Here is a 12678-nt window from a genome sequence, read left to right on the forward strand (position 1 = left end):
TAGTTTTTCTACCTAATTCCGACTGCCGGCTAGTATGTGGCAGGTTAATAACATTCTGCTGAGATTTATCCATCGATGCTGTTATTGTGACAATTTCCTTCTCAGGCCCAACAGGCACAAGTCTGCATGTAAGCCCCAGGGAAGGCTGATGCTTGGCTTTGATTGCACCTTCTTTACTACTATATTTTTTACTCATTTTAATCCTACCTACACTGCCCTGAGTGCTTTTATCTTTATTAGCATTCTGAATTCTTTGCCCTAAATTTACTGCACTATCTGGATAGTTCTTTTGTTTACCCTTCCTACGAACCACTCGCTGAGCAAACCCTTCATCTTCACTTGAACTAAAAGCAGCATGCAGATTATTTAAATTAGTTTGCATATAAGATTTATTATTTTTTAAGCCTTTGATCAGGCAATCTGCTAAGCTTTGTCCATTATGGCCTTTAATTTCTAGATTTCCAATTATATTTGGGGTTTGGGAATTTAATGATCCACCTCCTTTACCTCCAAAATTATTTGAACCTTTCTTCCCAGGCTCAAATTTCTGACCCCTTTTGTACCCCGGCCCTGCCATTTCCCTTCTGTACCGAACCTTCATTCTCTCTTTCTTTTTTTGCCTGCGCTTATCTTGTGCTTCTTTCATTTTCTCAAAGAGTGTTTGACCAATATCACCAGGAATTTCTAAAGTGCTTACAGACACTACAGGACTATCACTCTCATCTGGTTCTTGTGCTTCATACATTTCTATTTCAACCATTTTTAATATTAGATTATAAACAGAGGAAAGAGGATGTGGTGAAATATCAATGCCATCTCTGATTTTTTTGGCTGCTTTTTTCCAATTAACTGTCCAGACATACTGTTCATTTAACTGAGGGGGTACACAATGACATACTAATGTTTCCTTGCCTACTTTTTTATCATCAAATGATTCAAATGAGTACCGCCTCATCCCCAAAATTTTATCTCCTTTTATTCTATATTCTTGGTCACTCTTCCATTTTTCACAGTGATCTTCCATCATATTTAGAGGTATAGAAAGTTTTAAATTACCTTCAGGTGTCTTGAGACCATGAAGTGCTCCAATCCCAGTGCACAGTGTTGGTTCTCCTGGTCCTTCCGTTCCATCTCTGCTCTCATTCTCTTGCCCATCCTGAGACGTGCTTTGTTCTAATATGTGCTTCTGTCGTTCCCCATCTCTGTCTTCCGTCTCGGCACTAATTCTTCGTGTTTCTCGACGGTCCTTTTGCCGTTCTTTTTTCTCTCTCTTTTCCATGTTCAGCCTTTTTTTGGGACAATCTTTTTGGATGTGGCCAATTTTCCCACAAAAGCGGCAGCCTCGATCATTAGGAGGAGCACCATCAGTGAGTTGCTTGGAGTCAAATAGGTAATCCTAATAAAGAAACAAACACTTGTAATCACTTGAAATAAATAAATAAATAAATTTTATATATATATATATATATATATATATATATATATATATATATATATATATATATATATATATATATATATATATATAATTTTTTTTATTGGAGTTAAAATTAATGTCGATATATGACTGAACCTAACCAACCCTACCTAACCTAACCTAACCTATCTTTATAGGTTAGGTACCTATAACCTATAAAGATAGGTTAGGTTAGGTTAGGTTAGGTAGGGTTGGTTAGGTTCAGTCATATATCGACGTTAATTTTAACTCCAATATATATATATATATATATATATATATATATATATACATATATACATATATATATATATATATATATATATATATATATATATATATATATATATATATATATATATATATATATATATATGGCTGAGAAGTGCGTTCTGGCTACTAGGTACGACATATATATATATATATATATATATATATATATATATATATATATATATATATATATATATATATATATATATATATATATATATATATGTATATATATATATATGTCGTTCCTAGTAGCCAGAACGCACTTCTCAGCCTACTATGCAAGGCCCGATTTGCCTAAAAAGCCAAGTTTTCATGAATTAATTGTTTTTCGACTACCTAACCTAACTTTTTCGGCTACCTAACCTATAAAGATAGGTTAGGTTAGGTTAGGTAGGGTTGGTTAGGTTCACTCATATATCGACGTTAATTTTAACTCCAATAAAAAAAAATTGACCTCATACATAATGAAATTGGTAGCTTTATCATTTCATAAGAAAAAATTAGAGAAAATATATTAATTCAGGAATACTTGGCTTATTAGGCAAATCAGGCCTTGCATAGTAGGCCAAAAAGTGCGTTCTGGCTACTAGGTACGACATATATATATATACATATATATATATATATATATATATATATATATATATATATATATATATATATATATATATATATATATATATATATATATATTATATATATATTATATATATATATATTATATATATATATATATGTATATATGTCGTACCTAGTAGCCAGAACGTACTTCTCAGCCATATATATATATATATATATATATATATATATATATATATATATATATATATATATATATATATATATATATATATATATATATATATATATATATATATATATATATATATATAATTATTAAATATGACTGAAAAAGTAAGATTAATAATTCGAACACGAATTTTCTCGATCTTTCGTACGTTTCTATATATATTTATATATATATATAAGCTGAAGGAGGCATTTGAGCAGAGTTCCGTGCTGCGTTTCACTTACGAGATGGAAAAGGATGGGAAGCTGCCCTTTCTAGATGTAACATTCATGGAAAAGAGCGGAGGTTTCCACACTGCAGTCTACACTAAGGAAACGAGCATAGGAATGTGCCTAAATGCCAACAGCGACTGCCCAGACAGGTACAAGAGGAGCGTTATTAACGCTTATGTCGACCGTGCCCTCAGCCACAGCTCAGAATGGAAGCAAGTCGACGAAGAACTCTGTAGGGTAAGGCAGGTCCTAGTCAACAACGGCTTCTCCAATGGTTTCGTGGAAGACATCATAAGAAGGAAAGTGAAACGCCATGCAACCTCTGAAGAGACAACTAACACAACACCTATACCCCCTATTAGACTATTTTACAGGAACTTCTTTTCCACAGCCCATAAAACGGAGGAAAGGGTCCTGAAAGATATTGTCAGTAGAAACGTTATCCCTACAGACAAAAATCAGAAGATACAACTGACGATTTACTATAAAACCAGAAAAACGGCCAGCCTACTCATGAGAAACTCTCCAGACACAAAGCAGAACGCTTTAAAAGAGACCAACGTCGTCTATGCCTTCAAATGCCCTCTTGGGGACTGTAAGCCTCAAAAAAACCAGTATATAGGCAAGACAACAACATCTCTTTCCAGGCGTTTAACGATGCATAAGAAACATGGCTCCATTAAGGAACATATAGCCTCTTCCCACAAACAAACCATCACCAGAGAAATCTTAGCAAACAACACAGAAATCATCGATAGATACAGCGATAGCAGGCGGCTAGACGTCTGCGAGGCACTACACATCAAGAAGTCAACACCAGCAATCAACAGCCAATTAATGCACAACTATATTCTACCCACTTCAAGACTCCGCTCCAATATAGAAGCATCAAGAAATATGGACCAATAGGCTTTCTACAATTACTTCCATTCAATACCCATTGTTTCGTGTTCTGTCTTGTGTTTGAATTTAATACCCATTCAATACCCATTGTTTCGTGTTGGAATTTAATACCTATTGAATACCCATTGTTGAAAGTTCGTTTTTCACCTCATCCACCTCACCCAAATGTAGATATAAACCTCGAAGATGTGTAAGCTCTATTCAGTTTCAGTTGTGGTTGTAAACTAAAGTCTTTAAAAATGTAATAAGTTTTACGAAACTCGCTCAAGTGTCGCGTCAGACTAGAAATAAAAATGAATTTTGGAGAATTGATCTTTGAATTACTATCAACAGTGAAAAGAAACATATGATAGAGAAAATTCGTGTTAGAATTATTAATCTTACTTTTTCGGTCATATTTAATAATATATATATATATATATATATATATATATATGCGCAGTTTTCAGTTGCATATTGTCCTGGGGACCATTCAGGCTTGTTTGCATATATATATATATATATATATATATATATATATATATATATATATATATATATATATATATATATATATATATATATATATATATATATATTATATATATTTATATTTATATTTATATAATATATATATATATTTATATATATATATATATATATATATAATATATATATATATATATATATATATATATATATATATATATATATAATATATATATATATATATATATATATATATATATATATATATATTTATATATATATATATATATATATATATTTATATATATATATATATATATATATATATATATATATATATATATATATATATATTATATATATTTATATTTATATATATATATATTTATATTTATATATATATATTTATATTTATATATATATATATTTATATTTATATATATATATATGGGGAACATGAAGTTGTTTCTGCAGAAGGTGTCCAGTAGGGAGACCCACTTGCCCCTTTTCTTTTTTGCATGGCTGTTAAAGAGGTCACAAGCAGGTTGACCAGCGAACTCGACATCTGGTTCCTGGACGATGGCACCCTGGCAGGGACACAGGAGTCCCTGCTAGAAGATCTACAGCTGGTGAAATCTAAGGGAGAGGAGTTAGGACTCACCCTAAACCCATTAAAGTGTGAAATCATCTCATCTAGCCCACCAACCATAGATGCAGTGCGAACCATATTGCCAGGAGCCCAAGTGATCGCTCCCACCGACAGTGTGCTGCTAGAGGCACCTCTGGGCTCGAGCGCCATTGAGGTAGTCCTCGAAGAAAAGCTGAACGACCTGAGGAGGATGGAGGGAAGAATAGGGGCTTTGGACGCCCACGATGCTTTGTACCTTCTCACAAAGTGCCTGGCTTTGCCCAGACTGACCTATTTCCTAAGGTGTGCTCCCTCCTTCGACAGCCCAAAATTAACAGAATATGACACACTCCTAAGGTCAATAACCGTAAAAGTGTTAAACCTCTCCCTGCAAGATGACCAATGGGACCAAGCAACGCTCCCAGTTAGACTCGGGGGAATAGGTATTCGCAAGGCGACACAGTTAGCATTGCCAGCATTCTTATCCTCGACCAGTGCAACAGGTGAATTAGTTAAGGAAATACTACCGGAACACCTAAGAGACTCCATTGGGATTCATGATCCCAAATTCGCGGAAGGAGCCGGTCAGTGGGACACTCTCGTCAACTCTCATCCCCGACCGACTTTTCCAAATGACTGCAAACAGTCCAAATGGAATAGCCCCATAGTGGAGAACATCGCCACATCATTGCTGGAGGCAGCTTCCAGGAAGGACAAAGCGCGTCTTCTAGCTGTGCAAGCGCCCCATGCCGGGGACTTCCTGTTGGCAGTCCCTAATTCTGCCTTGGGCACCCGCCTGGACCATCGTACCCTAAGTATTGGTGTTACCCTGCGCCTTGCCGCCCCTATCTCCACCGATCACCGGTGTATTTGCGGCCATGCAAATACGACGGAGCCGGTCGGCCGAGCGGACAGCACGCGGGACTTGTGATCCTGTGGTCCTGGGTTCGATCCCAGGCGCCGGCGAGAAACATTGGGCAGAGTTTCTTTCACCCTATGCCCCTGTTACCTAGCAGTAAATAGGTACCTGGGTGTTAGTCAGCTGTCACGGGCTGCTTCCTGGGGGTGGAGGCCTGGTCGAAGACCGGGCCGCGGGGACACTAAAGCCCCGAAATCATCTCAAGATAATCTCAAGATAATGCACGGGCAGACCAATATGGCAGCCATGGTCTCATCTGTCGTAAGACACAGGGAAAGATTGCCAGACATGAAGCAGTCAATGACATCATCAAGAGAAGTTTGGCTACTGCTGGGTGCCCAGCACAAAGGGAACCTCAGTTGTGCAGACCTGACAACAGCCAAAAACGCCCAGATGGAGTCACCCTGCAGCCATGGAGGGAAGGTAAACAGGTCGTGTGGGACTACACGTGTGCATCCACATTGGCTGATACCTATCTACCTTACAGCGCAGCTGAGGGAGGCGGGGCGGCCACCTTCAGGGAGACCCAGAAAACTAACAAGTACAGGGACCTAGAACGTTGTTACAGGTTGTGGGGTAAATGTGCACTTAAGTTCCTGAAGGAGCTGGGCGAGGAACTGATTAGGAAGACTAGAGACCCAAGAGCAGCCAGTTTTATGTTCCAGCGCCTCAGTGTCGCTGTTCAGAGGGGTAATGCGTGCTGTATCTTGGGTACGCACCCGACCCCCGAGGAGCTGGACGAGGTCTTCGAACACTGATTGGTATATTGTTATATAAGTGTGTGTTTTCTGTAAACTGTAGCATTGCAATAAAATCAAATAAAAAAAAAATAATAGGGGTGGTAGGAGAGGAAAAGATTAAAGTATTCAGTGAGAATCCACAAGGTCTTCTCTGAACACTATTTATTTTCTTCTTCGAGGATGTGGGTACCTTTAATTAAACCAGTGGTGATACCCCTAATTATATATATATATATATATATATATATATATATATATATATATATATATATATATATATATATATATATATATATATATATACACACACTGTCTCCACTCGATCATCCGGACTATATGGGAAGGACCCCCAGCCGGATTATCACATTTTTCGGATAATGGTACTTTTTCACCTACGAGTCCAAAAGTGACAATTTCCAACTACTTTTATACTACAAACAACATAATTTGAATTGCCTTGCCACATATAATTATTAAATATTCAACTAGAAACCTCAACTTACCTTGTTGTTGTTCATCTTCTTGATTGATGCCACACATCTTGAAGTTAAGAATTCTTAACAATTTACGTAACCTATACTAACACAACACCTAAAATTACTGTACAGTTCATTAAGCAAAGTTAGTTTTGACTGCCAGCTGCTGAAGCATCACTGGTTGAAGGCATTTGGGTTGCCTGTGAGGCCTCGCTTGTTGAAGGCGCTTGCATGCGCCTCACTTGTTGAAGCGCTTGCATGTCCTCACTTGTTGAAGGCGCTTCGCTTGCCTGTGATGCCTCACTTGTTAAAGGCGCTTGCTTGCGCCTCACTTGTTGAAGGCGCTTGCTTGGCTTGCCTGTGAAGCCTCACTTGTTGAAGGCATTTGGCTTGCTTGTGACGCCTCGCTTGTTGAAGGCGCTTGCTTGCTTGCGCCTCACTTGTTGAAGGCATTTGGCTGCCTGTGACGCCTCACTGGTTGAACAACACGTAACTTGTCTTTAATTGCTAGGACAACCTTGTTCCTCTTAACACCTGCAGAACGATTGATGCTGCTACCAGACATAGTCTTGGCCAAAAATATTCAAAGTTACTATGAAAATAAAAAAGTTATTTAAAAAAATATTTCACTAATGGAGCAGCACTGTGACGCCGCACTGGTTGAGGTGTATAACAGTAACTTGTCTTTAATTGTTAAAACAACTTTCTTCCTCTTAACACCTCCAGAACGATTGATGCTGCTACCAGACATAATCTTGGCCAAAAATGTTCAAAGTTACTATGAAAATAAAAAAGTTATTTAAAAAAATATTTCACTAATGGCGCAGCACTGTGTATAACACGAGGGATGGACGCACATGGGTTGACCAGTGTTGGACGCGTTACGTAGGCCGCCAGGAGGAAAAAAAACTCACAATATTTTTGAAGGAAACTTCAGCCTGTGCACATTACTTTTAGGAAACTTATTTATTTGTTAATACATAATTACTAGTACTTATTTAATTTGTTTTTGGCTATGATTAAGTGTTCTAAAATTAATGGTAATTCCTGTACCCAGGTGGTCCCTTCCGACGCACCCCTCCCACCCTCCCAACACCACCCACCCACCCCACCCCCTCCTCCACCATGCGTCTAGAGCCACAGACGGGATTAATACGGTATGGCCGAATATTCATCCGGCCAAACCAGCTTTTATCCGGTTCCTGTGGCCATTTTGGCCGGATATTGTGATAACTTTATCCGATCACGATTTTGGCCGTATAAGGGCGTTTTCCGGATGTTTGAATCCCGGATAATCGCGGGGTTACAGTATATTTATATATATATTTATATATATATATATATATATATATATATATATATATATATATATATATATATATATTTATATATATTGTGACGATAATCTCTTTCAAGAGAGATTGAGCCTGCTCTTCCCTACATCATTACGTCGTTAAAGTACAAGATACTATATAGAAGATACGTCCACCAGTATCGCCAAACGTTTTGCCCAGGAAGCAAATCGTACCATGCACACCCCGACACCAGCTACAGCCGCCGTAACCAGCAAACTGCTCATCCTCTGCCTGCCTGTTGCTGATTGGCTGGTGTCTCGCCGCACCTGCACTCACGCCACCACCAGAGTCGTTGTCTGGGCAGCAGCACGCCGTACTCGTCAGAATATCTTTGTGCTCCTTGGAGTTGACATCTCTCGCTAGTAGACTAAGCCTTGGCTTTCGTGTACTAAGGGAGGTGGCAGCTTGAAGCCAGTATTCCAGCACCCATTATTTAATTTATCTTGCTATCACCATAACGTGCATTCTGGTCTTAGAGTAACTTTTCATTGCCAGTTATTATTTATGTTATTTTGTTTGTTGACCAGTGTTGAATTTTATGAGATTGTCTTTATTCATGTCTTGTTTTCTAGAGTAATTAAAATTTCATTGTTTATATACTTGTGTTTTGTGTGTCTCCCCATTACCTTACCACAGACGAAAGGACAAACTTTTCTCTTTTTTTTTGTGATGTGACGAGGCCCTGCCCCCAGCTTTTGAAACAGCCGAACACCAACGCTTTACCGTCACATTACGTGGGGGCCTGTCCACGGAGCTTCACTCGGGTACTGGTGCCAAATTGTAAATTTGTGGTAAGCGTATTTGGCTTTGGTAAAGTAGCTTTTCACTATTTTCAATATTCAATTTTATTTTCATATGGTGCTGTGTGTATTGTGCATTCCGAGAGTAGCATATGGTGAAGGCGAGACAACTTTGGATTACGTGGTGACTGTAGGCCTCAGTCATTCTCTTAATTGGTCATCTCTCCCTCCGTGTTATTACTCGTGTTTACCATCTTTTGTCCCTAGGATATTTCTCATATTTTCGGCAGATCATCATATTGGTACCCTGGTACTGTGGTCTGTCCCCGGGTCAAGTGCACCTAATCTTCTGCAATCTGACGGTAGGAGGATAAAGAGGGCCATAGTTCCTCTCGCACGAACTTTAGTTGCTGAATTGGGACCTCAGCAGCAGTTCTCGTCACCAGTTGACACCTCGCACCTCTACACGTCGGTCAGAGATGATGATATTTACATTGGTAGGGAATTAGCCTTCTTTTTCAGAGCACAAAAGTTCGCTAATTCTGTAAGTATCATATTAATTTCAGTGGGAAAAACTTGCTTATGTCCTATAGAGGCTCGGCAAGGTATGCCTACATTCTTGGACTACCTATTTCACTTTTGAGGCAATTAACCGTTTCATTTGTTTTAGAAACTCAGTTTCGCTTGTTTAGTAGGATTTTCTTGCCCTTATCCTCTTACATGAGTACCAGGTACAAGATTTCCCGCGACCTTGATTTATTAATCATTTATCATCTTGAAATTAACATTAATTGTTAACGATTCCACAGGATAGGTACCAGTTGCCACATTGTCCTGTTTCTGACATTCACCATATCACAACAGTATATCCATTGTGCATTTATTTGCTAATTTCACCATGTTTCGTCTCCAAGCTTTCCGTACAGATCCAGCAGGTGAAATAGGGACTTTAAGTCATGCCAAGAGGACTGAATTACAAACTCTTGCACATGAGTATCAACTAGAAGTTCCCTACCAAGCCAACAAAAATGAAATACATAACCTGTTACTGGATCATCTCTTAGAGGAAGGTAAGATAGACTCTGAAACTCACGAAACTTACTTTATTGCAGATAAAACTGATTTGGCAACGATGAAACTCAAACTAGAGCTGGCCAAGATCGAACGTGAACAGCAAAGGGAAGCAGCTGCCATGCAAAGAGAAGCCCTCGAGCAACAAAGGGAAGCAGCTGCCATACGAAAGGAAGAACAAGAACGTGAGATTGCAATACTCCGTGAGCGGGAACGAATACAGCTTGAAACAAAACAACGCCAATTGGAGATGCAACGTGAACATGACAAACAACAAGCAACTCTGGCTATGGAATGTCGTCAACGAGAATTCGCGTTGGAAACTACACACCTCGCTCAACGCCAGCAAGATACCGCCAATCTTCCTGTCAGTTTCAATATATCACATGCAAGTAAGTTAATGCCACCATTCGTAGAGACAGAAGTTGATGTGTTTTTTACCACCTTTGAAACCCTTGCTAATCAACTTAGTTGGCCTGCCGACCAATGGGCAACCCTTCTCAGAGTACATCTTACAGGTAGAGCTGCAGTTGCACTCAGTACTTTGGCGACTGAGAATGACTACCAAACTCTGAAACAAGCAGTGTTGGACGCCTACCTTCTCTCCACCGAAAGTTATCGAAGGAAATTCTGTGACCACCTGAAGGCAAGTACCACTACCTTTCTCGAATTTGCTAATACCAAAAGGAGATATTTTATGAAATGGCTGGAAGCAGCACATGTCTCTACCTTTGCAGAACTCGTCAACCTCATGCTAGTTGAAGAATTCTTGAGGCGTGTGCCGCCTCCTGTCCGTCTATATTTAGCAGATAAAGAAGAAACCGACTACCTAAAGTGTGCTAAGTCGGCTGACACTTACAGCCTCATCCACCGGCTGACACCAGAACCATCTTCCAGTAAGAAGTCGTGGTACAGTTACGAGAAAGTGAGTACCGATCAAGCTGGCTCGCAATTGTACTGTAAGTATTGTAGACTCTATGGACATACCATAGATAAATGTGGTAAGTCTCAATACAAAAGAAATACCGAATCACCTAAACCCAAACAGACTCCTCCTAAGTCCGGTAAGCCTGTGATGAATGTTGGTGTTCATGTTAATGATCTTTCTCTTTTCAGTAAACACCTGTATACTGGAACTGTCTCTACCAACGGCTCAAATCCGGAGGGACGTTTCAAACTGAAGACCTTGAGGGACACAGCGGCTCTTCAATCGATTATTTTGAAATCAGCTGTGCCCAATATCGCCTACACCGGAGAAACTGTCTTCATCACTGACCTCACTGCTACCATTCCTTATCCTCTCGCCAGAGTCCACCTGGATTGTCCCTTCGTGACCGGAGAAGTCCAAGTCGCCGTCAGGGAAAAGCCTTTTCCCATGCCTGGAGTGCAACTTCTCCTGGGCAACGACTTGGCAGAAGACCTGCAACCGACCAACCTGATCATCATGGACAAACCCAAGGTGTGTACCTCTGTAATGGATAATCCCATCTTTGAGTATGTTACAGCAAAGGTTCAAGAGAGTGATGAAGTTTCTCCTCCGGTTTTAGTGACCACCCGTGCACAAGCTGCACGACCACAGCCAGCTTACTCTACTGCTACCGCTGTCCCTCAAGACCCTCAGAAACTACCCCCGAATCTGACCAAGTTGGAGTTCCATAAGTTACAGAGGGAAGATCTTACCTTGACACCATTATTTTTCCAGGCTGAGACTCAACCTGACAGTATTCCTGGGTTCTTCCTAGAGAACGAGTTGCTCTACCGCAGATATAGACCCAGTAAACTGAAGGAGGAGGACGATTGGGCCAACGTCGAACAACTAGTGATTCCTGCCAGCCTGCGGCCCACTATTCTACACCTGGCCCACGGAGGGAGCACTCTCCCACTACGGATTTAACAAGACCTACCACGGAATCCGTCAAGACTACTACTGGCCAGGTATGGTAAATAGCGTCAAACAGTACGTCAAACAGTGTCATACATGTCAGATGGCAGGTAAACCGAACATCTCTATACCCAGAGCACCACTGACTCCCATACAGGTGCCTGCGGAACCTTTCCACAGACTTATTATAGACTGTGTTGGTCCTTTACCTCGGACCAGTTCAGGTAACGCCTATATCTAAACCATCCTGTGTCCTACCACCAGATTCCCCATAGCAGTTCCAGTAAAGAACATTACGGCTGCTACGGTTGTGAAACACATATTGAAGATCTTCACCCAGTATGGATTTCAAAGGGAGGTTCAGAGCGACTGTGGCACCAACTTCACCAGTGATCTCTTCAAGAGGACACTGGAAGAGTTCAACATCAAACAGGTATTGTCCAGCCCCTATCATCCTGCTTCACAGGGTTCTCTTGAGCGTAGTCATCAGACTATTAAAGCACTCCTGAAGAAGTTTTGTAATGAAACCTCTAAGGATTGGGATAAGCAAATTGACCTGATAATGTGTATCTTTAGAAGTCTTCCCAATGAGTCCCTAGGAGTATCTCCTTATGAGATGCTCTACGGACGTAAGTGCCGTACTCCTCTCAAAGCTTTCAAAGACTCTCTACGTGATGCCACCTTCAGTGAGCATCAGAATGTGCCCCAGTTTCTTCAAAACCTACAACACATTCTAGAGAG

General features: G+C 39.8%; 1 protein-coding gene across 2 annotated transcripts in view; it reads right to left on the minus strand.

Moving 5' to 3' along the window:
• Positions 1-12678, minus strand: part of LOC123774531 (terminal uridylyltransferase 7) — a 91704-nt gene that overhangs the window by 7356 nt on the left and 71670 nt on the right. For both annotated transcript variants that reach the window (XM_069304012.1, XM_069304013.1), the window contains exon 22: positions 1057-1396. In XM_069304012.1, coding sequence (XP_069160113.1) covers positions 1057-1396 — 340 coding nt within the window. The remainder of the gene's footprint in view (positions 1-1056; positions 1397-12678) is intronic.

The sequence above is a fragment of the Procambarus clarkii genome, chromosome 51, assembly GCF_040958095.1.
Source record: "Procambarus clarkii isolate CNS0578487 chromosome 51, FALCON_Pclarkii_2.0, whole genome shotgun sequence".
Lineage (NCBI taxonomy): Eukaryota > Metazoa > Arthropoda > Malacostraca > Decapoda > Cambaridae > Procambarus > Procambarus clarkii.